General features: G+C 40.9%; 3 protein-coding genes and 1 long non-coding RNA gene across 6 annotated transcripts; 2 read left to right on the plus strand and 2 right to left on the minus strand.

The window, feature by feature from the left end:
- The first annotated feature begins 392 nt into the window (after positions 1-392).
- LOC101168817 lies at positions 393-6,693 on the plus strand. The gene is made up of 3 exons (XR_177542.4): positions 393-548; positions 4,677-4,771; positions 5,476-6,693. It is a non-coding gene; the product is annotated as an uncharacterized LOC101168817 (long non-coding RNA).
- Positions 6,694-6,750: 57 nt separating this feature from the next.
- Positions 6,751-15,940, minus strand: mettl3 (methyltransferase like 3). Of its 2 annotated transcripts, none has more exons than XM_020711683.1 (12): positions 15,829-15,940; positions 14,293-14,401; positions 12,457-12,647; positions 11,919-12,374; positions 9,906-10,081; positions 9,280-9,490; positions 9,013-9,200; positions 7,585-7,623; positions 7,395-7,503; positions 7,239-7,304; positions 7,053-7,165; positions 6,751-6,983 (listed from the first exon to the last, which is right to left on the minus strand). In XM_020711683.1, the coding sequence occupies exons 2-12, from the start codon at positions 14,393-14,395 to the stop codon at positions 6,881-6,883; spliced, it is 1,755 nt and encodes a 584-aa protein (XP_020567342.1). In that variant the 5' UTR covers positions 14,396-14,401; positions 15,829-15,940; the 3' UTR covers positions 6,751-6,880. The 2 variants fall into 2 exon arrangements, with proteins under 2 accessions (XP_020567342.1, XP_004079875.1); XM_004079827.4 differs by lacking the exon at positions 15,829-15,940 and adding an exon at positions 14,480-14,611.
- Positions 14,743-21,089, plus strand: ttc5 (tetratricopeptide repeat domain 5). The gene is made up of 9 exons (XM_004079828.2): positions 14,743-15,005; positions 15,845-15,977; positions 16,072-16,283; positions 16,379-16,529; positions 17,267-17,358; positions 17,443-17,646; positions 18,034-18,248; positions 20,606-20,750; positions 20,833-21,089. Exons 1-9 carry the CDS (start codon positions 14,949-14,951, stop codon positions 20,950-20,952), a joined length of 1,329 nt encoding a protein of 442 aa, XP_004079876.1. The 5' UTR covers positions 14,743-14,948; the 3' UTR covers positions 20,953-21,089.
- Positions 21,090-22,849: 1,760 nt separating this feature from the next.
- Positions 22,850-26,269, minus strand: ccnb1ip1 (cyclin B1 interacting protein 1). 2 transcript variants are annotated; one of them, XM_020711686.2, is made up of 4 exons: positions 26,169-26,269; positions 24,086-24,390; positions 23,690-24,011; positions 22,850-23,299 (listed from the first exon to the last, which is right to left on the minus strand). In XM_020711686.2, the coding sequence occupies exons 2-4, from the start codon at positions 24,386-24,388 to the stop codon at positions 23,133-23,135; spliced, it is 792 nt and encodes a 263-aa protein (XP_020567345.1). In that variant the 5' UTR covers positions 24,389-24,390; positions 26,169-26,269; the 3' UTR covers positions 22,850-23,132. The 2 variants fall into 2 exon arrangements, with proteins under 2 accessions (XP_020567345.1, XP_020567344.1); XM_020711685.2 differs by having other exon boundaries at positions 22,850-23,302.
- Between the last annotated feature and the right edge of the window lie 951 nt (positions 26,270-27,220).

A 27,220-nucleotide genomic window follows, 5' to 3' on the forward strand; every position in this document is an offset into this window, starting at 1 on the left:
ATCATCTTGAACTGGGAGGTCTGCACTTTTCACTTTTTGCATATATATTCTTAATTTATTTATACACTGACATATTCATGAACAATATGTTTGACTGCTCCGGATAAAGTTTGTTAGGAAAGATTTGACCTTTGAACTCTATCAGTGAGACAAAAAGAACCAAAAGGGCAGTTGTTCCAAAGTGATTAATCAATCGCCACAGCATCAAGGTGGCTTTTAGACGCCCCCCTGTCATTAAAAGCACATGCTTTCACATCATGTGTGAGCCAAACAATGCAGCAAGAGGAAGCACGCTGTTCTGCGAACGACAGAGAAAGAGGGAGGGTGACAGAAAGCAGGCGTGTCCATGCACTCTGCATGCTCCCGGGATTACAGGAGCCCTATTTAAAGTGCAGCGCCTGCCCATGCTGTCAGTGTGCTACGTGCAGGACGAGGCTGCACGCGCTGAGGCTCACTTCAGGGACTGAGGGAGACTTCTAAATAAGGGCAGGAGGAGAGGGAACAGTGGCTGGACATTCTCCACCTCTACTGCACGTTTCATACAACAGGTAGGGAGGATGAATGTGTTTGTCTTATCAACCTGGTTAGGTGTGCGGTGGTTTCTTGGAATTTTCACAGAAGGAGGTGTGTCCTGAATATAGGTCCTCTGATACCTTAAGCCGTTCGTGGGACTTTTAGTGGAAAACTACCGGTCAAACTGTGTACTGTCAGCTTGAAGAATCTATTATTATGTCTTAAGTTTGCCTTCAAACTTTAATTTTTTGCACTGAAACATAATTCATGTTTGCCTCTGCTCACTAACACTGGAAAATGTGATGGAATACATGTTGGCAAATATGCATCAAACCCCTTTGGCTCCAAAATTAACACAATCTAGCTTCTACTTATAAAAAGCAATAACATAAGTGGATATTTTTAGAGCAGGAAATGAAAATCAAATTTCAACATTACATTTCTACAAAAATATCTATTATTTTGATAAATAATATTTTTCAAGCACAAAAGCCCATTTAGCGCAAAAGTATTTCATAATATATAATACATAATGTAGAAGTTTAGTAAAAGAGCACAAATGTAGCTAAGTTTGGCTTCCTGTAGGTTGGGGGAGGGTTATTTCTTATGGTTACACATGATTGAATGGGTTGGATGCAGTTGTTGTCATAGCCTGCATACCAGGAACCTGTCCTGTCTGATTACCTCTAAATATCATCATTTCCTGTGAAAATGTCAGAAATGTGAACGTTTTAGCATTTCTTCTTGACTGAGTGAGTGTAGAGTTGTGTCAGGGTGTATTTTATTTTGAAGAGCTGGCTCCAGTGTTTTGGCTCAACAAGCTCAAAGGATTTAAATCAAAATAGAAGAGTTTTACTTCGAAAGGAAGAAGGAGGTTTGAATAAAACTTGGAGCAACATTAAAGTGAAAATTTGTGTCAAAGGAAAAATAAAAGAATCATTTTAGAGGAAAAAAGCTGCAAACCTGCAGATATACAGTTCAGGTAGGGTAAAAAATGTAATTTTAATTATAAAATAATTTCATGTAAACTGCTGATATTCTGCAAACACAACAAAGTTTAACAAATAAGTTGGAAAAGAAGCGGAAAGTAGAACGCAAATGTCAGTCAAATGAGTGTTTGAGCACATGACTTGGGTAAATATACCTTGCAGCCACTCAACCACAGCTGCGATGCTATCAGCAGACTTTCTGTGAGCGTCGTGAATTTCCTGCAGAAATGTTAGAATCTGCTTCATTGCTGACGAATACGAATGGATGCATGATGGTAGTTATATTAATAATATTAGGCGAGGTGAGAATTGGTGCGAAGGGCAGTAAATTCCTGTTAAACCTGGGTGGAAACGCAGAAAAGTGAGATTTTTTATGTATTTTCAAAAGATAAGGAGGGAACTGCAGAGAAATAATGATGTTTGTTTTCCAAGAAAACATGATAATAAAACCATTTCAGCTTTAACTGGCCGCTCAACTACACAGAAGAGCACTTTGATTGATGGTGTGTATTACTCCCCCAAGGCAGAAAGGAAAAGAAAAACAGTTTTTCTTGATTTTGTCATTTTGGGCTACTTAAAGGGTGAAACAAATTCATTTTAGTCCATGAATTTCTTTATAATGGAAATGGTTTGAATTCTAGCAAAAAGTCATTAATGGGTGATCTACTTTTTTTATCTTCTTCAGTTTGAGGCTGAACAACAAATAAGTGAATTTTTTTTAAAGCTTCTCTGAATTCTTTTCCCTACTTCTTTTTTTTTAGTCCTCTTGCCCCATCTGTGTGTGTTTTTGCCATCTGAGGTTGTTTTTCTCCTCCCATCTCCCAGCCTGCTATGAGCTGCCAGGCCCCCACAGCCACCTACAAGATCGGTGTCCAAAATTCCTCATGACTGACTGGGACCTTAATATTTGAGTGTTTGTAAGTCTGAGTGATCCCTGTGAGTCCTCAGGTTACAGACCCAGTATCCACACAGGCCTCCAACACAATGGGTGTACTGTCTGAGAGTAGAATAGGGAGTCAAAGCGTGAATGACAGGGAAGAAAATGATCCGGTGAGGAACTGAGAAAGAAAGAAATGGCCTCTTTCCGTCACTGCATGCCTGTACTGTGCAGCAGCAGCAGGTCTGAGTGGATGTGTGAGCTGTCACGTCTCTGTAGAGGGGCCTCCCAGACTCCAGCACAAGCAAACTGCCCCTTTTTATGTCGCAATCAGCGCTCAGTGTTTGTCATCAGATATCCCAATGTGTCCCTCTGTGATGGCCGAACAATGGGGATCCGGCGATTAAAGCGTTTCTGTAGAATTTCCCATCAGAACAGCGGAGAAGGAGCCGTGTGTTTGTGTGCTCGACTCGAGCTGGGACACAGGGACACATTTTAACAAGAAAATTTTAATTTAAATCCGCAAAAGTGGAATCTTAAGAAAGTTAAAAGATTTTGTCTTACTCCATTGACCGATTTGTTTTTCTTATTTAAAGAATTTTTTTCTGAATTCTACGAATTTTTGACTTATTTTAGGGGGTCTGTTTTTGCAGTGTAGTAAGAGTAATAAAGGCACACCTCCAATAATAAATGTTATGAAACATTCACAATAATGGGTTACTCATCACATTAACAGTATTGTGGAAGTTTCATTGGCAGACAGTGAGACACACCCTCTGACTTGTAAACATCTTAGTGAACATCCCGTACACTGCAAAAACAGGCCCAATAAAAACAAGTCAAAAATTAAGAACAATTTTGTCTAAACAAAAATCCAATGGGATAAGGAAAATGTTTTTTTTTACCAAGAATTCCTATTTTAAGAAAAAAAAAATTAAATTCAATAAGACGCTTTCTCAAACTAAAATTATTTTGCTATTGAAAACTTTACTTGATAAGATTATTTTTTTTGCAAGACTATTTTTTTCTAAAAACAATGATCTTTTTAGTATCGTAAGAATCAGTTTCTGTCCTGCTGTTTGATGTACTTCCTAATTTCTGAGATCTTATCTCATCAGCACGATCCAAACTTTACTTAAAAAAACATTTTAGTTAATTTGATCCGTTTTCTGCCCTGCAGTTCATCATTATTCCACTAGAGGCAGTAGAAGTGCAGCTTCTTGAACATAATTTCTAGAGGCAGTAGAAGTGCAGAAGTTATGTGCTGCATGGACAGATAATTTTACTTCATTTTCTAATGTTTTTTTTGTAAGATTAGTGCTCTTTCTTTATTTTAGGCTACTTTTTTTTTGGTTTCTGTCATATTAAGAAAAGGTCAAAGGGTATTCATTGTCTGCTGTGCATGTTGGGGATCATAAAATGATGATGATGATGTAGAGAACCAACATTTGAGAGCAGAAGAGCCCCCATCCCCCCTCGTTTAATCTGTAATCTAATCTGAAAGTGGACAGCTTTTCAGTTCCTGGGACTGTCACAGCCCTGACGTCCTCCAGGATTAGACAGCGCCAAGGGCTGAAGTGATGAGGGCGTGGCTAATCGCTACAGGGACGCTTGATGGTTGCCGGGCTACGGTGCTATTTGTTGATGCTGTCATCTTAAATTAAGTTATTATGGCGCTGAAGCGCAGCATCATAATTCTATTAAACTCTGACAAGATTGTGAAATCAGCAGATCTGCAGCCAACTCAGTTGATTTTTAAGGAAAAGGATTTTAACGAGCTGTGAACAAATGATAAAATGAGAGTTTTGACTTCTTTTAAAGTTTATTTTAATGTTGAGTATTACTGCTAAAGGATGAATGGTTTTGATAAAGTGTTAATGTATTTTTCTGTCACTTCCTTTAAGTGTTTTTGTTTTTTGTAACATGTTTTTTGTAGCATTTTTCTGATGATGAAGGACATGTATGAAGGAAATTCAACTTAAAATTGCTTTTTAGAGTGTTTCTTCATTCTTGTTGTGAATGCCGTTTGAAAAAGAGCTTATTTGTGACGTAGAAAAGAGGAAGGAACTCCGTCACAATAGTCCTTCCAATAATTTTGAGCCACAGTTTTAATGACTCAGTGCCGCCCTGCAGAAACGATGTACTAGAAAATGACACAGGTTTGTTGATTTTGACTAAAAATGGCATAATCCCTAAGAAAACACCAGCGGTAACCCTTTATATTACAGATTAAAGCTTGAGTGGAGTAGGACTTGAAGCTCCGCCCTTGTTGACTGGCTTTACTTGTCTGATTCCAGCTGTCCTGTCATGGGGGTGAAGATGCTGCAGTGCTTTCCTTTCTACAGACGCTGCAAGGATCGCTGCAAGAGCAGACAGTGTACGCCGCCTCCAGGTGAGGAGCACCGCAACACATGTAGCGACGCACATTTCTAAGCCATTGAACACAGATTAAACCAGAACGAACTAAGACCCATCAGGGGCTTGGATTTGGTAGTGACGTGTGGATGCCGTCCCTTTTCATTTACGGAAGTGCCCATCTGTTATTTGCGGATTGTACCCACCGATTCTTTTATAAATCGGAACAGAGGTGTGAAAGAAAAAGCAGGATTTAGGAGATTTGTACCGCTTTGACATTTCACACCAAGCCTCTTCCCACCTGAGGTGGTGGAAATTCGCTAGTAAACAGTAGAAGAAGAGAAAGAAGTAGCCCCTCCCTACTTGTCCAATGTGAACACCATGGGCTAAACGCGTCCCATGCTTCACTCCTCCTGTTTTTGAGGAGGTGTGAAAGCTCCTCCGACTTTTAGTCTGCCTGAAAATGAGGATATTATTTCCCCTCTTAGCTACACTTCCCTTTAAAAAAATACCAAAAAGTGTGAATAAAGAAATAGTTTTCTTGGAAAATATCAGGTTATGTAGTAGATAAAAGTGTTGAGCAATAAGAGGAGCAGCTGTACTTTTCATTCTCGTCCTTTTAGCCCTGCTCCCGTGTGATGTCACAGCTCCTGTAAGAGTGTGAAGCAAACCAAATGTGAGGGTGTCACATTTAAATGAACCCCCAGTGGACGACATTTTCCTTTTTTTTTGTGTGTTCAGTTCCCACTGAGGAGACAAAACCACGACTGTCCTCCACCACGTCCTGGGGCAGCGAAAGCGAAGGAGCGGGAAGCCTCGGCCACGCCTCGCAGGTCTACTTCTCTACAAAGGCCAGGCTGTCTTTCAGGCACCAGCTGGACAGCAACATCAACGCCGTGGACGCCACCTACTGAGGAGGACAAAGGCGGACGGACTGAAGGTCTGCTGAAGGCCTGCAGCTGCAGATGTTTTCCGCTCTGCTGGACACGCTGGACTCCCGATTGATGGGAGTCGGGGAAGCAGAGGACAACAGACTGGAGGACTTGACCTGATTAAAGCTTAAAAACGAGGAACTCTTCTGTCTAAACACAAACTCTGATGACAATGTCGCTGTGTTGCCGCTTTCACCACCAACATTTGCCTTGTTTTATTTTTATAGGACTGGTTTTTCGTACTGTTTTTGCGTGTAACAAAAAAACAACAATGCCATCAGACAAACGTTCCGTTTTAAAGTCCCACTCTTATCATCTTTTGATTCATTCTACAAGTGTTCCCAGTAGACTTTTAATTAAGATGGTGGCGGTTTTAGCTTAAATAAAAATAAAAAACTCTAGGACATAGTTTCTGCAGAGCGGCAGGAGTTCATTAGAAATTCATCTCCGAGTTGTGGGTGGGGCTGTTTGGGCGGAGCAAGCCCAAGCCCCCCCCACACACACCCATCACCCATAAGTCTCTGTTTACATGGTCTCCTGCCAGCTTACAGCCCCTCACACCCCAAACCTAACTCCTGGTGCAACAAGAATGGCGAGGAATATGAAGACGTTCATGGATCTAGTCGTCTACACGTGGATGCCTCCAACTGGGGCGGAGTAGGGAGCTTGTGACACGCCCAGCGTATCTTCTATGTCACAATCACGCCGTCCTCAATCATGAGAAAAGTGCTACATGTTAAAAACACCAGAAACTACCTTTTCATGGAAGTGGGGCTTTAGCCCTAAACAGGAAGACATTTAGCACCTTAACTCCTCTAAAACTTTCTTATTGCCACAAGTGGGCGCTAGAGACAAAAAATGACCTCGAACTGTTAATTTTGTAAAGTTTGTAGTTCTGTTCTGCTTTGAACTGCACTGCTCTGTAACATTTTAACACTTTTTGTTGTGAGTTTTATGGATTGAAGCTTTTTGTGGCAGTAAACTAAAATCACAAACTAAACTTTTTTTTTTAAATTAAACTGTGTGTTTTTATTAAATGAAAATGAAGCTTTGAAATGGGATTCAAATAGAGAAAAAACACACATTTGTTATCAGAAAGTTGTTTATTTACATGTATTTTGTCGTTTTTGACAGAGACTTTCAATTTGGTCAGTTTTTGTAAAAAAAATAATATTTACAGGCATTAAAAAAAAAAGCGCATCCTGCAGGAGGCCTTAAGGTTTGGAGATGACGCCATCTGGATAGCGACTCTTGAAGCGCGCCACAACCTCAGGATCCAGCAGGTGAATGCCATCCAGCTGGTTCCCCAGAGTTATCCTTTGAAACCAAACAAAGGTTTAAAAAAACTAGAAAAAGTGTCAAACTGTTTGAGACGGCGAGTCGTACCAGTTGGGTTGGACGTTGTGAGGCCGTCCAAAGAGCTCGATCTTCCTGGTTCCGGGGGAGAGCCTCTCAATCATGCCGTAGATCTCGTCTGGTTTGTGGCTGGTGGAGCGGACCTGAGTGGGCGGGTACTCACGGTGAGTCGCGCGCTTTCGGACGGTTTCACGATCACACGGCGCAAAGATTTACCTCGGCCACGATGACGTCACAGTCCAAACCTCGGTTGAAGCCCTGCGTGTTTCCCTTCACGCCCACCTGAGCACAGACACAAAACCGGCTTACCTTTCCCCTAAAAACAGTCGTTCTTCAAGCTTGGATTATGGGAGGATTTTTTTTTCCGTGTACCAGGCAGTGCTCCTTCCCGTGGTTCAGCCAGTGTCCCGTCCGGCCCGTCCGGATGATTCTCTGAAGCTGGTTGGTTTTGACCCAAATGATTTCATCCACACGCTCGTAGCTGAGGAAGAAAAAAAGGATACCAGAGAAAAATTGAGAGAAAAAAAAAAGAGATGATGGGTTCTTAAAAAGCTAAGCTTACCCCCACTGGCTGAGGCACTCCCTCCCCAGCTCCATGGCCCTGAAGGAGACCAGAACCGTTTAGAACCATCACAGAAAGGTGAGGAAAATCAAGACAGGAGTCGGCGTTTGGCTTCAGAAAAACAAAAACCTCTGCCCTGCGTCAGAAGTGCAAGTCCACCTTAAAACTCAGTCACTGCAGAACAATAAAGGTGGACACAAACTGCTTTCCTAATTGGTTTTTTAATTGATTGAGTTTAAAGACCCTCTCTAATCATCTACAGCAGTGTTTTTCAACCTTTTTTTGAGCCACGGCACACCTGACCATCTCCCACAACACACTGGTTGAAAAACACTGATCTAGAGATCTATATGAAAAGTTTCCTCAGTGGCCTTTTTATTATGATTACTCAAAAACTCAAACTCAAACTCAAAAACTCAAAAACTCAAAAAACCTGTGTCGTTTTCTAGGACATAGTTTCTGCAGAGCAGCAGGAGTTCATTAGAAATTCCCCTCTGAGTTGTGGGCGGGACCGTCACAGATAAGATCTCTTTTCAAACGGCATTTTTTTCTCTGCTGCTGATTCAAAACAGTAGGATTTTTTTTTAAACTCAGAAATACAACTTTAGGTTTCATTTCATGTCCACCATCATCAGAAAAATGACACGAGAACATCTTAAAAAACTACTTTCATCAGTCTTTAAAGTAAATAAACTTTAGGATAAATTATTTTTTCATATATGAGCAGGTTTTAGGGATCTGATACAATCTAAACTGGAATATTCACAGGAATCCTCCTATTTGAGCTGCATTCATGACGTCTCAGCTGAGATGGCGTCACAGCGGTAAAACCAGAAGCTGCTGGTTACACATTAGTCATGATGGCTTCTATGTCATGTATTCCTGACTCATGGTGTTTGAGCAGAAAGCAGATCCGCTTTGGAACGGATGGATCTACATCTGATAATGAAGCAGGTTCTGCTGCAATAAGGTTCATGTTTGAAATCCTCTAAACACCCGCCCTGATCAAAGTGGTGTTTTTGGAATTTTTAACATGTTCTTGTGGTGTTTTTCTGATGATGGAGGACATGTAGGAAGAATATTAAGACAAAAATTGTATTTCTGAATCTTCATTTAAATCGTTGCTGGACGGGCCACAAGCCTTCCTGCTCCGAGCTATTAGCAATGGCGAAGGGAAGGGAGGCGGGGACGCTCCACGCCAGCGGTCCAGCCCATAACTCTGAGGGGAGTTTCTAATGAACTCAGCAAAAATTATGTTCAAGAAAACTGCACAGGTTGTTGGATTTTGGCTAAAAATGGCAAAATCATACATAAAATGCCCCCGGAACACAAGATGATGAAAGTGGGTTTTTAAGCACTGCTGCAAAGAATAAAAGGGTGGTGGATGAGGCAGAAAAGAATCAAAGATGCTAACTCTGCTCTGGTTACCTGCCAGTGACCCAGAGGAAGAGGAAGCCGTCGTCCTGCAGGGCTGGGATGTTGAGTTTCCTCATTTCGTCGTCGGTCAGAGTCCCATAGGGCAGCTCCATGTGGATGTCCCAGGGGGGGTCAGCCATCACCACAGCAAACTTACCCAGAATCGACACGTCCAGGTAACGAATGTCGCAGCAGATCCACTGAGAAATGGAAACGCTTTGCTGAGAGACTAGAATTCCCGCTAAGAAAAGCGCTCTCCGCCTGATGTCCCCTCCTCACCTGCGATGGGAAGAGAGTGCCCACGTTGCTGTCGGCGTCCCCCGCGCAGAGGCTGACCTCCGCGCCCCCCGTCTGCGGCCCCAGGCTGCTCTCGGCCTCCGGCGGGCTGTCGATCTCGTAGTGGACGTACTTGCAGGTGTCCATGTGGAAGCAGGTGTTGAGGAAGGAGCAGTCGCCCAGGCTCTCGTCTGTGTGCTTGTTGATGATGCGACTGAGGAGCAGAAACAGCAGAAAAACCTTTAAGCTCATGAATTTAAAGCGTTTCGCTTCACGGACAAAACCTGAACTGATCGGAACAAATGTAAGAATAAAAAGATGAGCGAGAAGAGTAAAAATGTAAAATCTGAATTTTATCCTAGAATTAAAGCAAATTACAAAAAAGCAATAGAAAAAAAAAAAGTTCATCCATAGAATTTAATGAGATGTGTGTCAAAAAGCAATGGCTATATAGTTAGATGAGCTGCTTTTTGTTAGATAAATGGCGCCATCTTCAGGTTGAAATAGGTAGTTTTTTTTTTCTAATATAAATATAAAACAGTGGTTTCTTCTAATTCAGCAACATCAAACCAGAGTGAGCTTTAAGAAGTCGAGGGGTCAAATGTTGGGCTTTGAGGCAGAAATCTCACCGGAAGTGCAGCTTGGTGCACGGCTGAGGAGCGTCCCCGGAGCGGACGCACTCCTCTTTGGTCCCGTGGTTGCAGAACTCTTGGACCTGAGCGCGTCCTCGCGAGCGGAACTTCTCCACGATGGACTGCTCTTTGGCGGTGCTGGCGTTCAGCAGCTCAAGGATTTCTCTGCTCACCTGCACACATGTTCAGAAACATGATGATGATGATGAAAGAGCATTGACCTCCAACCTGGGGTCAAATGACGATCAGCTGAAAGTAAATAAAACACTAGATTGTAAATTACATTAAAAAGAAAATAAAAAAAAGCAAACTTTGAAAAAGAAAATTTGAAACAAAAATAATTCAAACTTGCGGTAAAAGAAATATTGAAAATCAGAAAAACAATTAAGTTTGAAACTTAAGTTAAAACCCCCTTTATGTCTATTGATGTAAATGTGCATCGAACCACTTCTGCTGCAAAATTAACTGAATTTATCATCTACTTGAAAGCAAAAACTCAAGTGGAATTTATTTTTTTCAGTTGCAAATAAATTCGAGTCTGGAGGGGTTAAAAAAGAACAAATCTAAAACTGTTACCAAATGAAAAATTATGTTTTTTTGTCACAGCTGCTGTTTTGTATTTTCAACATTTCTTGGTGTTGAGACCATTTTTATGTGGGAGTGGAGCTTTGTTCACATCGCCCCTGGCAACAAGAGCACTTTCATTGAAAGCTCTGTTTAAACGAGGCTTTTGCATTCAAAGCTCTCACTTTCCAGCGGATCTAAACAAATTTTGAATGCGTGTTGAAAGTTAAACCAGGTTGAACTTCAGTCAGAGACTCGTACTTAGTAGTGACGTATGGATGGTGTTCCTTTTAATTCACAAAAGTGGCAACCATTTGAACATGAATCATGGAGGAGAAATGAAGAATTGTAGTTTGTGAATTCAATGACAGCAAGTTTTTCATCTATGAGAATAGAGTTGCCAAAGATTCAACTGATTTGCACGGCTTTGACATTTCACACCAAGCCTCTTCCAACAGTAGAAAAAGAAAAGAGAGGAAAGGAGAGGAATGTGTAATTTTGAGTTTAAAACTGCTTTTTTTTTTTTTTTTTTTTACTAATTTCCAGTTTGGAATTTCACTTCCCTTTAAACTGACCCTGATTTGACCCCAAACAGACCCCAAAAATGTAAAAAATAATGAAGCAACATTTAGCTTTAAAGCTGGAAGCTTCAATCATAACAAATAAAATAAATATTTTCTAATATTATCTCATTCACAAAAATGTCTCAAAAGGATATTTTACAAGAGTATAAATTAAAAATTTTCTTAACTTTTAGGACGTGAAGTTTATTTTATTAAATATCAAACATACTCGTGGTTTGAGTCCACGCAGTTTTCAAACGTTTTTCCACTTTTTGGCCAGAAAAGACCTAATATTTTTCTCGTCTGCGAGCCACATGTGACCATCAAAAGAGCCATATATGGCTCGCGAGCCATAGGTTCCCGACCCCTGTAATATTTCATCTTCTTTACATTTACCAAACACAGGTCCAATTTTCCTTACGGTTTTGCTGCTCAACATTGTTAATGGTTTTGATAATTGGACAAACTCAACAGCATTTAGTAGAAAAGACTTGGTTGATCTCCAGGTATGAGGTTTACATTCGTTTCTAATGTATCAGTCAATATCACTGAGCAATGCATAATTATGGGTGTAGATTTTGAAGAAAAGAAATGTTTACTAAGCTAAAAATGGTGATACTTATTTCCTCTTGGCAAATTAATCGTTGACTTTTGGATTTTATATTTTCTTCTGTTTAACTTTAATCTTACACACACCAGACACCGTTTTATTTTCTCTGTTTTGATTATCCGTGTTGTACACGAACGTTCCCTTGATGTGTAAAAATACATTGAAATCCCACTTTAGACTCTTAACATTGATTACTTGCTTTCCTCCGTCTTTCTATCTGTGAAAACATCAGGAGTGAGGATTCATTTCCGGCAGAGAAAAACATTGGATCACCTTCTTGCTTTGCTGCTCCTTGGTGGACTGCTGGTTTAACAGGCTCTCGATCTCCATGTCCACGTGAGAAGACTGGCTTTTGTTGCTCCTGCCCTTCTTCTCGGCTCCGCCCCCCGACGCAGAGGAGCCAGTCAGCTGGGAGCAGGAGGCGGGCGTCAGGGAGGAGATGGATGAGCGTGGAGGAGAAGCAGAGCTCTGAAGGGAAGGCGAGAAGCTGCCGGCTCTGCTACTGAAGGCCACGTCTTCTGCTTTCCTCTTGACCGCCGTCCTCTGGGATCCCGCCACGGATCCAATCATGGCCCACAGCTTGGTGTGATCCACTGCCACCACGACGGTGGAGGAGGGAACCGCGGAGGAGGCAGAGACGGACGTGGGCTGTCGGACTTCAATGAGCTCCTGAGCTGAGAACTTTAGCAGGAGGCTCTGGATGCATCCATGACTGGCGGCAGCTTCAGGCTTCAGACAGATAAACAAAGAAATCATAGTGTAGAACGCCGCATCCAACAGGTTCTTCAATGATCCCAGAAAACCACCTTACATTGTTGAGTTCATTACTGATGGCAAGGGAGTCTATAGGCAACGAAAGACTCAGGTCAGACAGATATCCCAGCAGCCTTTTCTCCAGCTCAGGATCCGGTGGTTTTTCTGTCTCCTCCTGAGAGCTGGATGGAGCTGGTGGAGCCGGGCTGTCACTCCTGACTGCAGAGCCATCTGGGACGGTCCCACTGTCTGAGAGACCAAGAAGGACCAACACATTGCATTAGAAAAGAAAAGAAAACGCATAAACACATTTAACAGTCGGACTCCGACTATATTTATATCTATTGTTAAACCATTTCCAGTCGTCTTTTAATTATGATTATGCTGTTTTGGCCAAAAGCCTGTGTTGTTTTTCTAAAGACATTTTTTCTTTAAAACGGCAAGAGTTCATCAGGCTTCGCCTCTGAATTGTGACCCTCTGCTGATATCCCATCACCCTCTATTTACACGCTCTTCTGCTAGCTTAAAGCCCCTCAACACTCCCAGCTTGTATTAGGGGTGAAACAAAAATAGCGAGCAATATCAGAGGTATCCAGCCGTACAGTTTTGAGCTGGATGTCAGCTCAGACGAGGAAAATGAAGACGTTACTGTATCTACTTGTTTGCCAGTGGATGGATCAGAGTGGAGCGGAGCTGGGAGACTTTCTGCCGCCCATTTCAAACGCTGCATCACAACTGAAAGCTTTTCCAAATAGTGGGTTTTTATCTGCTCCTGATCCATCCATCCATCCATCTTCTTAACCGTTTTTCCCTTTCGGGGTCACGGGGCTGCCGGAGCCTATCCCGGCCACTTGTGGGCGAGGTCTGTCGCAGGGTAGAATGTCCACAAACACACCACACACTCTCACACATAGGGACAATTTAGAGTGACCAATTAACCTATGAAGCATGTTTTTGGATGGTGGGAAGAAGCCGGAGACCCCGGAGAAAACCCACACATACACGGGGAGAACATGCAAACTCCACACAGAAAAGCCCCCTGTTGATGTTGTTTTTCATGTCCCCCAGCTGGGACTTGAACCGGAGGCCTTCTTGCTGTGAGGCAAGAGTGCTAACCACTGCGCCACCGTGCAGCCTCCTGATCCATCACCATGGAAATAAAAAATACTCAAAAAAGCAGTTTTCTTGTTTTTCCCTACATCCTGAGCAAAACGCTATGAGGAGAAGAACCCCCAATAACATGATTTTCATCAGAGTCGGTCTTTAAAAAAAATTTTTGATTCCTCTGCTCCATTTAGGATTGTTCAGTTGTTAAATTTTATTTCCACTTATTTTAAGGAATCTATTGTTCAACTTGCAAACAAACAAACAAAAACCACAACAACAAAAAGAAAACAAAGTAATCTCGAATTGCTAGCTACTTACTGTAAAGTTGTTATAATAATCAACATTTGTGATTTTGCTCCTAAAATAATTTTTTAGAATCTATATATATCTTTCTAAAGACTGTGAGGAAGTTTTGAAATAAAACATTTAGATGTGCTTTTCAAATATTTTTATATTAGAAAGATTTTAAATTAACACAATAAAATTGTATATATACAGACAAAAATTTTCTTTACTGGCTTTTTTGTGTTTACAATTAATACTATAAATTGTTTACAGAGGTTTTTACTTTCGTTATGTTGTTTGGTCGCTGTAGTTCAGATAATAACCTAAATAATCAATAAAAACATCAGTTTTTTATCTGCGAGAATCTATTTGTTAATTCACTAACTTGAAATTATAACAATAAAATGTATTTTAAATCATTTATATGAACAAGCAAAAACGTAGAGGATAAAAAGTAAAGGTTGTGATTGAATGGTGTCCCTGAGACTGAGACCAGCCTAACCTGCGGACAGCTGCGTTGGGTCTTTCCGTCGCCGCTGTAGCCTTTCCCGAAGCGAATCCAACTGCTTCTTATGCGCCTGAATGTTGCTCCATGTATCCGACATGACGAGCTGGAGAAATCAACACGAAATCAGTTGCAAGTCCCAAAAATGAAGAAACTTCCAAACTAACAAAATCACCCTCGGCACCTAAAGGAGCCCCGAATGTCCGGTCCAGAGAAAAGTCTCGGGCAAGTAACTCGATTGCGGTTAATGTTTCCGCTGAAAAATTACTGCTTTATCTCAATAGTATTAATAATTACACCAACTATCAAGATGTAAAAAACACGATATTGTACTAGTATACTTGTTACTTATATTTTTACAATTTGTTATTTTTGCCCCTAAAATGAAAAATGAATTGTTTTGTCGGACTCTTTTCTGTGAAGGACCGCTTCTACTTCCCGCGTCACTGAAAATCCATTTCCGTCATGCAAAAAAACAAAAAACAAAACAAGGATTTCAGTTTATTTTTGTTACTGTTTTTTCCTCGTAGTTTTATTTTTGTCTGAGTCTTGCAGTTATAGTGCGTTTGTTTAAACATATTGTTTTTAGCCTCCGTGTTTTTTTCTCTCCGTTAGTCTTTGTTCCCCCCCAGTTCGCAGTGAGTTTGTCAAAGATGGCGGAGGAGAAAGGGAAAAGGGATGAACCCAAAAGTGAGGAGCAAATGATGAAGGCAAGTCTTTCCAGTCTTTTGAGACTTTGTTTTTTCTCTCGTGTCGTTTCTTTTAGACTATGATATTTATATCTCGCCGTTATCCGTGTTGCGCGTCTGCGCCTCACATGATTAAGCAGCAGCTCAGTCTCAGTCAGTGGATGAAATCAGCTGTTTTTCTAAAGATGCGGTGCTTGATGTTGCTGTATTTCCACAGAAGTGGCTCCACATTTGTTCCAAACATTTGGAAGTCCAGGTTTTATATATCTTCTATAGAAAAGGGATCACTGAGGCACCAAACCATACGGAATGGATGATGTTTGGCTACAATTGTTCACATCTACTAAGCTAACACATATCAATGTTACAAAAATTAAAGCTTTAACCAAAAAGAAAAAAAGGAAAGTGTTAGGTGAGTAGTGGTATTCAGTAACAACACAACTTAACCTGAAATGTTGGAACAACAAACGATTAAAAGATCCACAAAATATTATGCTCTTAATTTGTAGGATTTCATTAAATGGGAGATAACTTGGCAAATATGAAAATAACAAAAGTCCTACTTTCAGAAAACAATCACGAATAACTGTTTTTATTGTTGACAGTTTTGTGTAATTTATCTTAAAGGCCCTCTTGGACAATTCATAGGCAAATTTCCTAACTCCTGCCGCTGTGCAGAAACTTTGTCCTAGAAAACATCACACATTTTTTGATTTTGGCTAAAAAGATCATAATCATACTTAAAAGACCCCTGGAAACACCTTTACAACAGATCAAAAAAGGATCGGATTGGGACTTTACTTTTTTTAAAATAAATGTTTATAAAATAGTGTTACGTTCTCACCTCCTCTGTAACGCAGGAGCTGGTGGATGACCTCTACGACTTCCGAGATCATTATTATGAGACGCACGGCGCCGAGCAGGTTGGAAAGAAGCAAAGCGATGTGACCCGACGGATGGAAGAAACCCTGAAGAAGCTAGAGGACAAAGAAAGTGGGTAATACAGCTCTAAAAAACAGATTTTTGTCAACTTATTTAGCAAAATATCCTCCTTTCAACTGGCTCCTTCGTTTCCTCCTATTAACAGACTGCTTTAAGAACAAGGCCGGGTTTTTGCTGCTGAAAGGCAGGTGTCTGAATGTGGCTCCGGACTTCTGTCCCAGAGCGGAGGAGTGCCTTTCCCGTGCCGTTAAGCTGGACCCCAGCCTGGTCGAGGCTTGGAACATCTTGGGGGAGCAGTACTGGAAGAAGAAAGACCTGATCGGAGCTAAAAACTGCTTCACTGGTGCTTTGCAGCAGGTGCTGCAGCTGTAACAAACAGAAACTATCTGTCTCTTTGTGGAAGAGCTTACTTTGTGACTAACTAAATGCTGGTTTTCCCTAAACCTTCACAGAGCAAGAACAATGTGTCTCTGCGCAATCTGTCTATGGTTTTGAGGCAGCTACCAGCAGCCAACGGGGAGGAGCATCGCAAGCAGGTGCTGCACAGCGTAGACCTGGCCCGCCAAGCTGTCCAGTTGGACGTTAAGGATGGAACGTCTTGGCGTGAGTGAAATAAAAACAAAGATCCGTTTTACAGACCTCGCAAAGACCCACTCCAGTGAAAATGGTGTTTGGGGTGTTTTTTTTTTGAATATGTTCTTGCGGCATTTTCCTGATGATGGAGGTCATACATAAAGAAAGTTAAGCGTAAATTTCTAAGTATTTCATTATTCAAATCGTTGTGAATCAGACGGAAAAAAAGCTGAAAAAGATCGTATTTGTAATGTAGAAAATACGCTGGGCGGGCCACAAGCTCCGCTGCATCCATTTGTAGACAACTACATCCATGTACGTCTTTGTTTTCCTCCTCTGCGCTGGAATCTGGCTGAGGCTGGATAGTTCAAACATTGCTCACCATTTTTGTTGTACTGGTTATGTTAGGTTGCAGGTGTGAGGGGCTGTAAGCTAGCAGGAGAGAGTGTAAACTGATGGATGATGGGAAGGGAGACGGGCAGTCCTCCCAATCTATTTATCTACAAGCACATGCATCAGAATGGAGCAGAGGAGGGAGCTTGTGTTGTATTTTCTGTCACAAATGCAATCTTTTTCAAACTGCAAATACAATCTTTTTCAAACAATTTGAATAAAGAAATACTCAGAAATCTAACTTTGAGCTTAATTTTCTTTACATTTGTCCTACTTCATCAGAAAAACACCATGAGAACCTGTTAAAAACACCATTTTCATTGGAGTGGGTCTGTTCTGTCCTGATATTTTCTTTGATGTCGCTGCTTTTGCAGATATTCTGGGAAATGCCTTCGTGTCTCTGTTTTTCACCTGTGGTCAGGATCCAAAGTTCTCTCAGCAAGCGCTGAGTGCCTATGCAGAATCTGTGAGTACAGCGCTGCCACGAGGAAAGTGGATTTCCTTTTCCCAGACTATAAATCTGCGTTGGATTTATTTCCCACCTGCTTAGGAGTCCGTGGACAAAGCCGCCTCCTCTTTCTCAGAGCTGCATTTCAACAGAGCGACCCTGTTCCAGTATGAGGAAATGTTCGGCTGTGCGCTCGCAGGCTTCAGTCGCGCGGCAGCGTTGGACCCGAGCTTGGATGAACCTCCAGAGAGGGAAAATCAGCTGCTGGAGTACCTGAAGAAAGTGACAGAACTCATTCAGAACAAGGCAAGAGGGGAGCTTTCTGTTATCTTCATTCATTTTTAATGAAGGGATTTTAGTACATAATTTTCAAATACATTAACTTTTTTTTCCCCCTAGCTATAAGTTAAATATTTGTTCTTTAAGAAGAAAATTGTCTGTTTTTCAAGAATTTCCTATTTTGCAACGTAGAGTGAAATACAACACTTTATTTTTAACTTAAGAATTTTCTTTAAAAACGGACACAGAGGATGTTTAAATCCAAACCCCCCCCCCCCCCCCACTATAAATGATGAATAATTCAAGCGTTGCTTTTTCCTCAAAGTATTCTTTGTAGGTTTCAAACCCACCTTTGACCACAAGGGGGCAGCCTCGGTTCTCGTTTCTCACCTACATCCCCTTCTGTTCGTCCAGGGGAAAGTTAAAGCGCGTCGATTACGGACGATGCTGTCAAACCTCAACACGTCAGCGCTGGGCCCGTGCTCCTCGCCTGTGTTTCGATCCCCGTCTGGACGCGTGGGAAGCTTGGAGCCTCGAACTCTTTCCTCCCTCAAGCTGGGCCATAACGCGGGGCTGGCTGCTCTGGGGAAGGTGGTTTTCAGCCTGGCTTCTGAGGGTCGCATGGCTTTGTAAGTCTTTCTATGAAATTCAGGGTGGAATATATAGATACATGTTTTTACTTTCATAAAGGTCGGCGAAATCAGTGGTCCCCAACCCCCGGATAGTTGGTCTGAGCCACAGAAGGAAAAAAAAACCATGACCTTAATTTTTTGTCTTTTTTAATTAACAATCTGATTGTGAAGGTAATTTTATTTTGGAAAACTACAGGATCTTCACCACATCTGATTCAGTCTTGACGTGTGTCACGTCACTCGGTAACGTGTCTTAAACCCATCCGCTAATTTCTGGAAACGGTTGTGCCGACCGCTAAATGAAACGCCCGAGCTGGCAGAGTTAACCGAAAACAACGGAAAAAAAACAGACCTTCGCCTTCAAAATAAAAGTAATCTGCGTTTCACAGACAAAAACCAAAAGTCTTCACTCCAAAGATGGATTTATTGCAACACCCCATAATAATAATGCATAATAGTCAGCAACCGGCTGTCCAAAGTTGCAAGAACTTTACTAATAAAGTTGTTCAGATGAATTCATATTTATGATCATATTTATGATTTTTTTTCTTCCTTTTTTATACTCATCCGTCTCACTTTAGAAGTCGGGTGAGGCTGCAGTTGGCATCCGATTATTTTTAGCCTCCACTTTAACAGTTATGTGTTATGGAAAAATCCAGAGTACCGTAATTTCCAGACTACGAGCCGCTACTTTTTTCCTGCGCTTACAGCCGTGCGGCTTATTCAGTGACGCGGCTAATTTATGGATTTTATTGGCGGACGCCGTGTACGTATTTTCGGACACAGTGAATGGTTTGAATTCTCTAACAACAAACTCAAGTCATTTCATTTTCAACACGTCTCTAAGCAGTCAAACAGCATGGACCTCACTTCAGGTCTTAGACACTTCAGTCATGGTTCAACAAAACGAAACACGCATGCCCAGCCGCAACCCAGAATCCTTTGGTGCCATTAGACCCAACGTGCACGTGATCGCCGCTACAATATGATGAAGCTTTCAAGTTAAAAGCAATCGTTAAAAGCAGCGTGAAAAAATCCACCATCACCAACGGGTTTGGAAAAGCCGGTCAGCTGCGTGACGGAGAGAACAGCGCATGTGGGAATGACATCAGCCTTTATTTTGTCGGGACACGACTGGAAACACAAATTGACGTGATCGTTTTAACGGTTATTAAGGACTGAGCGGAGTTTTGCATTGAAACGCTCACAGCCTCCGTGTGAGCTGGAGACTGCGTGTCGTGTGAGCTGCGGGGCCGATGGCAGTCTGAAGGCTCCCACACGTAACAACGCATCCGCCCCTCATACACAAAACGTACAGTATTAAGTCCGATTGCTCTGCACAGACACGATTTGCTCCGTTCACCGGCGCAATGGGGACGAAGCGCTCCTCCCTGTAGCCGCGCTGGCCAGAGCTGTTGGAGTAGATAGGAAGGGGAGACAAGGAGCGCGCGGGAGCGCGGAGCGCAGAGGCGTCCGCGGACCAACAGTGTTTGTTGTGGAAGGAAACTTCTGACCCATGCGCCGCGAGGAGGCGCGCGTATCGCGCTGAGGCGCGCGCTTTTCAGTCGTCGCTGCTTTATTTTACTAGCGTGTTTTTTAACCAGCCCTGTTACTCCCATAACGCTGCCGCGACACAAGCGGAGGAGAGCTTTACCCGTTCACCCCTCCGTGCACTGCTGCTCCTTGCTCATTCTTAAACACGTACAACAGTGTGGCGAGCCGGGCGTTGGCCCCGCCTTTAGCCCCTAAGACTCATGGGAAATGGGGGATCGCGGATGTAAATTTCCTCATCATAACTGAGGGATGTAATGTTGATTATATGGTTACTGTTTGTAATTTTATGTATGATACCTAGTTTGTCAATAAGTTAAAAAAATAAAATAAAAACCATAACTGAGGAACTTGTGAACAGAATAGAGGTGCATACTGTTTGGCAAATGCAGATATACTCAAATACATGAGACTGAGGCAAAACTGACTCCACGTACTGTGTGCTAATAAATCACACTTGCTCTGTGAGTCAGGACGTGATCCGTCAGGATCACAATGTTGCCTAAATCATGCGGCTTGTACTCCGACGCGGCTTGTGTATGTATAAAATTAGGTAAACACGTGAAAATAGGTGGGTGCGGCTAGTAATCGGGTGCGCTTTGTAGTCCGGAATTTACGGTACAAATAAAGTTAAAACCAGCTGCAGATATATTTAACAGAGGATGGAGAAAAACTTTCCCCCCAAAAGTTAAGGGAAACTGGAGGTTAAACTAAAAGCAAAGAAAAAAGGAAAATATTTTCTGACAATAAAGTGATCCGTGGCCTGGAAAAGTGTCTAAAGCTTCTCTCTCTGCGTTTGTCAGTACGTTTGGGATGGTTGACAGTGAGGAGACGTGTGTGGTGGTGATGGTTTATAATGCAGCCAACAGCTGGGGCGTTCTGATAGGCGACTCTGTGGTCATTCCTGAGCCTAACGTCAAGCGTCACGTCATCACACATAAAGACCAGGTGAGCATTTCACACACTCTGTTTGTTCGGTTTCATTTAGGATTGTAATGTTTTTTCTTGTTCTGTGTCGGCTCTATACCAGTCTTTTGATTTCAAAAGTATTCGAGTGGACTCTCCTCTGCTCCTCATCGTTAACGGCAAGAAGCAAAACCTCCAGAGTCAGATCCCTGTTTCAGTCAGCTACAAGCACCACAGCGAATGAAGCCCCAAGAACAAAACCAAAACCTACATGTTCATTTTGTAAATATACATTATACCTATGTTTGTATTTAATTCATGCTCTTTTATTATTTGTGTTCCAACAGAGTTTTTGTTAATAAAAAAAAAACCCTCCCATAATTCCAATGATCTCAGAAGTCTTTTTTTCTTTAAACCTGCAGAGAGTGTTTGGTTTGTGTCATAGAAGTAGCAGCTGTCAATCATTTAACGTGGAATAATCAGTCATCACCTGGAACGTTTGGTTGTTTCCAAATACCCACAGTACGATATAGGGGGTGTCTGAATCTACATTTCCAAAATCATATGCCGGTGAAATTACCCAAAAGTCTCCATGAAAAATTAATGTGCATCAATTAGTGATGGGCGATACCAGACTTTTAGAATTTGATATATCAATTATCAAATACTTTTTGCATAAAATATTTGATACCAGTTATTGATAATTTCTCATTGGTGGATTTTATTAATACCTGAAAAACTGACCAGGTAAAAACTTTAATGTGTAAGGTTAAAAATACAAAGCTGTTGTTGCCAAGGGTAACGCCCCACAACTGGCAGCTCCTCTGATCACATGACTGAAAGAGTTCAGTATTCTGCAGGCTGGGGGGGGTGTTTTGGCACAAAACACTGGAGTGGAGTAACCCCCCCAATAAGCAAAAATATCCAGAAATGACACGTGCATTTTTATTTTCTCATGCATTAATTAGTAATCCATACTATATTTGACAGCTTGGAATCAAAGCTCCCATCACTGCATCAATGCTCTCTAGATTAGTGAATGTAGACCCCATTGCATTGTGTTTCTTTTCAAGTGAAAAAAAGTATTTTAATTAATTTTTTATTTATCCTCCAAGTTTTCATCATCAGAACACAAAGGATTCATAAATAGTCTTTGGAAAATGTTCATATTTATTAAGGCTTTCCTTCAAACAGATGAGTGACAACATATAAAAAGCAAAGTAATGAGCGGGTGTCTGAATAGCATGAAGGTCCCGGTCACTAGATGGTCTCGGACTATTGTTTAGGTGATGGGGAGTAGAGAGGGAATTCAGACACAACCTTTGACTTGTTACTGTAACAGAACTACTAAAAGACTCAAAACATCTCAAAGACCCATTGAGGATTTAAACCCTTTTTGATTTTATCCAGAAGGGGCAAACTCAGGGGTCTCTAGCCACATGTAGCTTTTTACCCCTCCATTGTGGCTCTCTGCTTGAAGAAAAATAAATGTTTTTACTTTTAAAAAGTATTTTTTGGACTAAGCGAAACAGGAAGGCTCCTGACTACAGTACCCATAATGCTCTAACAATCCATCAAGCGGTGAGGCTTCGTAGTTTGACAGTCATGCTAAAACCTCTTGACAGATTTTTGGCGCTGTGTGCCAGACAAAAATGGTTGAAGCACAAAATTATAAGGCAAATCTTGGAAAAAATTCAAGGTATTTGAATGGGATTTGATTTGAGTTAGCTGGTTCATCACTGCTGATATTATTCTACCTACTACTACTTTGGCTGCAGCGAGATGGTCGTATTTGGTTCAAGGTGTTTGAAAGAACAGCATGTCAACCTCTGTCAATAGTTATAAACGATTATGATTATGTTGTTTTTGACAAAACAATAGTTCATTTATATTTATCATAATAGCAACAATACCATAAATACAAAGCAGTGTTGCATTTTAGGACTTTGGGTTGTGGTCAGTGAGAAATCAAACTAAACAGGTCTTTAAGTGAAGCTGCAGACTGCCGGTGCACAAAAGTGCAGTCCATAAAACATTCAGAAGTAGTTTTTTTACACACTATTTTTGAATCTGTACAACCACCAAAACTAAATATACAGTTAACACTACAGTGTTAGGTCCACACATAAAACCGACAGAAATATATATTTTTTTACTTTATTAAAAGAAGCAAACAGCTTTTTGTATCAGTAGTTGCTTTGAGTCTTCCTGCAGCTTACAAAAAACTTTACAAATATTTTTTTTAAATATCTAACTAACTTTTCCAAAAAGTGACACAAAAACATGTTCCACTTTAAATACAACAACTTTATAAGCATTCGATGATGGAAGACTTGTGTCACAAATGTACACAAAACTAACATTTTTCCTAAAGAAACCAAAACATTGACGTTTTGTCAGCAGCTGAAGGTGAACTGATTAGTCTCACGGTTTACTGACGAAGGGGCGGCCTCTGTCTCTGGCTGGGGAGCGGAACTGGAAGAAGGGCTTGGCTCCATCCGCTTCCAGGCAGGAGAAGAAGCGACTCTGCGCATCGGGGCGACGAGAGAAAAGCTGGGGGCTCCTCAGAGGGGTCGCCTGCTGAGACGCCGCTGCTGAATCACACAAATACAATTAACAGATTCCTCCTCGCTAGTGAAAAATCCTGCGACACAGAATCGGCTTCAAACTCCTGCTGCCCGTTCTCTGGAGGTGTCTTTTGATCAAAACACCTAACGGTTCAGCGCTCTTTTAGGGGTTTTAACGCTGCTCTTGCTGTGACTATTTCCTGTTCTAAACATGGACTTAAAATTCAAAAAAATGATTTATCTTAATTACATTTTTTAAATAAATTCAGAAATTTTTTTATGCCCCTGAGTGATTATAACACAAGACACTTTCCAAGTCAGAAAAACATGCTGCAAGTTATTGATATCAATTAAGCTTTTTTCTTCATGTTTGCCTTAAAACGTGGCCCAAATGAGACAGGGACGTCCTCTTACCGTGGTTTAAGTCTTGATGTCCTGTTTGGGGCTGTGTGTCCCTCTCACCCACATCCACCACCATGTTCCGCAGCCTCAGGGAGTCGTACAGCCCCTGCAGTTTCTGGTACTGCCTGTTTCTCTCCATCAGCCTCTCGGACACCTCGCTGTACTTCCTCTTATACTCCTCCATCACTTTCTTCAGGGATGTGATCTCCCCTCTCATGGATGAGAGCTCCAGCTCTCTGCTCTGGTTCTGCTGGGTCAGGAGCTTGTCCATCTGCTTCAGCTGTCCTTCAGCGCGGGAGAGACTGTATTCTTGATACATGCGCTCCTGATGGACCTGTCAGGAAAAAATAAAAAAATAAAATCAAAGCTGTAAGACGCAGAGGGATACTAACTAAGTTAAAAAGTGACCTGGTAGCTCCAGAAGGCCAAGGCACGAGCACAGATGTCCAAAACTACGTCCGGCCGCAAACCGGCCAACACCATGGCTTTGTACTCCTCAGATGGAGAGAGCTCTGTCCTCACGATGTCCAGCTTGCCGGACAGCGCAGAGGAGCAGGCGGGGCAGGTGGCAGGGGAGCGGCTGAACTCGCCAGATCCATGCTGGTCGCAAAAGACGTGGGAGCACGCCGTGACCCAAGCGAAGCCGCTCAACTTGCTCCGACACTTGGGGAAGTTACACAGCAGTGTGTCGTCACAGAGAGACATGGCCATGACTGAAAGGTACAGCAATGGTTTCAGTAAAGAGACCCGTGCAAAGTGACAGCTGTTGACAGGAAATACTGACTGTGACCATTAAACAACAAATTCTTTGTGATAAAATCAGTCAAGGGGTATAAAAAGTAAAGGATTTTGTGTGTATAGAAAAGTTAATACTAGTCCTCTTTGCTACAGATAATTAAATATCAAACTAACAAGACTAGTTTCTTTTAAATATGGAGATTCTGAGAGAACAACTTAATAAAGCATCCTAATATTTGATTGTTTGCACCTCACCACTAAACAATCATTGTAGACACTCGTTCCCCATTTGAACGACAGCAAGCAGAAAAAGTTATTTTGTTTTTTAACCCGCCATGAGGTATAGGGCCAAAGTAAAGAAACCCCCCCTCCATTTATTTTTTTAAATAAATAAAATTGAGCTACAGGGTTTAAATAAAAAGTGTACCTTTAAAAATTACATTGGTTGAACCTGCCTAATTCTGTTTGAATTGGTCAGAAATTATTACCATATTGCATTAATTAATGAAAAAGAAAAAGAACAAATTTAGGTTTTAAGTTTGACCATTAACTTTTATAAATATGACATTTCCCCACAAACAACTGTATTAAAAAAAAATAAAGTTCCGGTCCATGTTGTCATTCTAACAACCCAAAAGTAAAGTCTGTCTCTGAATGTTTGATTGTCTAGCAGAGGTGTCACACTCATTTTCACTGAGGGCCACATCAGCATATGAGCTGTCCTCAAAGGGCCATATATGACTTATACATGTAACTAAATGTAATGAAAAATAAATGTAACTTCTCCTTGAGGTTAAATAACTTATTATTTATTGATTATACATTTTTAAACTGACAATTACAGTTACATTTAAAACATCCCTTGGCTTGTTACTCTAGCATGAATCCTTTTAAATTTTGTCTGGTTATTAAAATCCACATAACTCCAGTAATGATAAAGATATGATAAAGACAAAAAATAAAGAAAAATAACAAACTGAGCTAAAAATATTATGTATTAAGCATGTATAACATTTGACAAAAAAAGGCTGCACACAGCCTTGCATCCAACTGATGGTTTGATGACAATTTGTCTGCATACACACAAACATTGAATAATTACAACAGCAGCTACACATAAATAATATGTAATCGACAAAAAAAAAATATTTTAAGAAATTAAAATATTTTAATTGAGGCCTTGAGTTTGACACATGTGGTTTAAGGGATCAGTATTAAATTCCCTTCAAAAAGGTGTAATAATTTGGTTGATATTGTGTAAAATACTGTTGCATATACCAAATTTTAAGAAGGTTTTAATATGTTAATAAATATTAATGGGAATCGAAAATTTGCCTAATTAAATTTATATTGTTCTCATAACATTTGGATTTTTAAAGTGATGATTAGTATTGGATACCCTTATTATTCCAAATAAAATAAGCTTTTGTTGAAATGTGTGTTTTTAGACTAGTTTCTAGGCTAGTATGGCTTGTTTTTACAAATGTTAAAGTTTTGTGGGTTATTTTTCTTTTTTATTCCATGAGTCAGAAGGAAAGAAAGTTCAACTTGTTAATTTTTAAAAAGACGTCACTGGCTACAATTAGCTAGCTACCTAGCTAGCGAGTAAATAAATAAAGATTCAAAGCCCTCGTCTTATCTTTAAATATTCGATTAATAATGCGTAAATATAAGTTTAAAGTCACATATTTAAATATAGTAATATTTTATCACCGCAACTGTCTTTTTTTATTCGTCAAATAGATGTTCTTACCACTTCGTCCAGCTGCAGGTGTTAGCTAACAGGTGACGCTATTCTCGCTCGCGCTGTGATCCGATTGGCTGAAATTTTTCCTTAGACAGCCACAGTTGATGGATGCAGCTTAAATGTTAACATTTCTGTTAATTAACTAAAATGAATGGATACTCTAAAAGTTTGCTATTTTTAACATATAAAAAGTCCAAAGTATATTGTTCACAATAAACATTAGCTGAGGCAATAGCTTCACATTAGCACATCTTTAACATTTGTTTGTGTCTATATTTAGGTATATATATGAATGCATGCAATTATTTAAAAAAAAAAAAACTTGATTCGTGGAAAAATATTAGCTCTGACTTAAAAAACAGAGACACACTCTGATGAAAATTGTGTTTTGGGTGATTTTATCATGTTTGTTTCATGATGGAAAGAAAATTAATCTTAAAATTGCATTTCTGAGTATTTCTTTTTTCAAATCGTTGTGAATCAGGAGCAGACATAAAAGGCTGTTTGAAAAAGCTTGTAAGTGTGATGTACAAGTTAAGACGGCGAGTCACAAGCTCCCTGCTCCGCTGCATTCTGATGCATCCACTTGTAGACAAATATATTTGTGTTCGTCTTTGTTCTTCCCTCATCTGAGCTGGCATTTGGCTCAAAACTGCATGGCTGGCTTGCTCAAACACTGCTCGCCATCTTTGTAACACCTGTAATGTCAGATTGGGGATGTGCCGGCTGAAAGCCAGCGAGAGAGAGAGTGTAAACAACAACCCCACACACACACACACAACTCAGAGGGGAATTTCGAACGAACTACTGCTGCTCTGCAGAAACTATGTCCTAGAAAACGAGACAGGTTTTTTGTTTGGAGCTAAAAACTGCATAATCCCAGGTAAAAGTTCAGTGGGAACGCTCTGAAAATAAATAAAAAAGATGATCAGAGAGGGACTTAAAGTAAGGCAGTCAGAAGAAAAAATTAGGATATCACATATTTTCATTGTAGAGCGCATCGTTAATAGACATTTGCTGCTTTCTCACAAATGTAACGTGTCAAAATGTTGCTTAAT

The sequence above is a fragment of the Oryzias latipes genome, chromosome 18 (genome assembly GCF_002234675.1).
Source record: "Oryzias latipes chromosome 18, ASM223467v1".
Lineage (NCBI taxonomy): Eukaryota > Metazoa > Chordata > Actinopteri > Beloniformes > Adrianichthyidae > Oryzias > Oryzias latipes.

Excerpts from the sequence above, each read along its gene's own strand:
- ccnb1ip1 (XM_020711685.2), bottom strand. The coding sequence starts at position 24,388 with ATGGCCATGTCTCTCTGTGACGACACACTGCTGTGTAACTTCCCCAAG. Across the intron at positions 24,012-24,085 it reads TGGCCTTCTGGAGCTACCAG|GTCCATCAGGAGCGCATGTA; the intron begins GTCACTTTTTAA and ends TTTTCCTGACAG. Across the intron at positions 23,303-23,689 it reads ACATCAAGACTTAAACCACG|CAGCGGCGTCTCAGCAGGCG; the intron begins GTAAGAGGACGT and ends TGTGTGATTCAG.
- ttc5 (XM_004079828.2), top strand. The coding sequence starts at position 14,949 with ATGGCGGAGGAGAAAGGGAAAAGGGATGAACCCAAAAGTGAGGAGCAA. Across the intron at positions 15,978-16,071 it reads GAAGCTAGAGGACAAAGAAA|ACTGCTTTAAGAACAAGGCC; the intron begins GTGGGTAATACA and ends TCCTATTAACAG. Across the intron at positions 18,249-20,605 it reads TCTGAGGGTCGCATGGCTTT|TACGTTTGGGATGGTTGACA; the intron begins GTAAGTCTTTCT and ends TGCGTTTGTCAG.
- mettl3 (XM_020711683.1), bottom strand. The coding sequence starts at position 14,395 with ATGTCGGATACATGGAGCAACATTCAGGCGCATAAGAAGCAGTTGGAT. Across the intron at positions 12,648-14,292 it reads CCCAACGCAGCTGTCCGCAG|ACAGTGGGACCGTCCCAGAT; the intron begins GTTAGGCTGGTC and ends TTGGTCTCTCAG. Across the intron at positions 12,375-12,456 it reads TCAGTAATGAACTCAACAAT|CCTGAAGCTGCCGCCAGTCA; the intron begins GTAAGGTGGTTT and ends ATCTGTCTGAAG.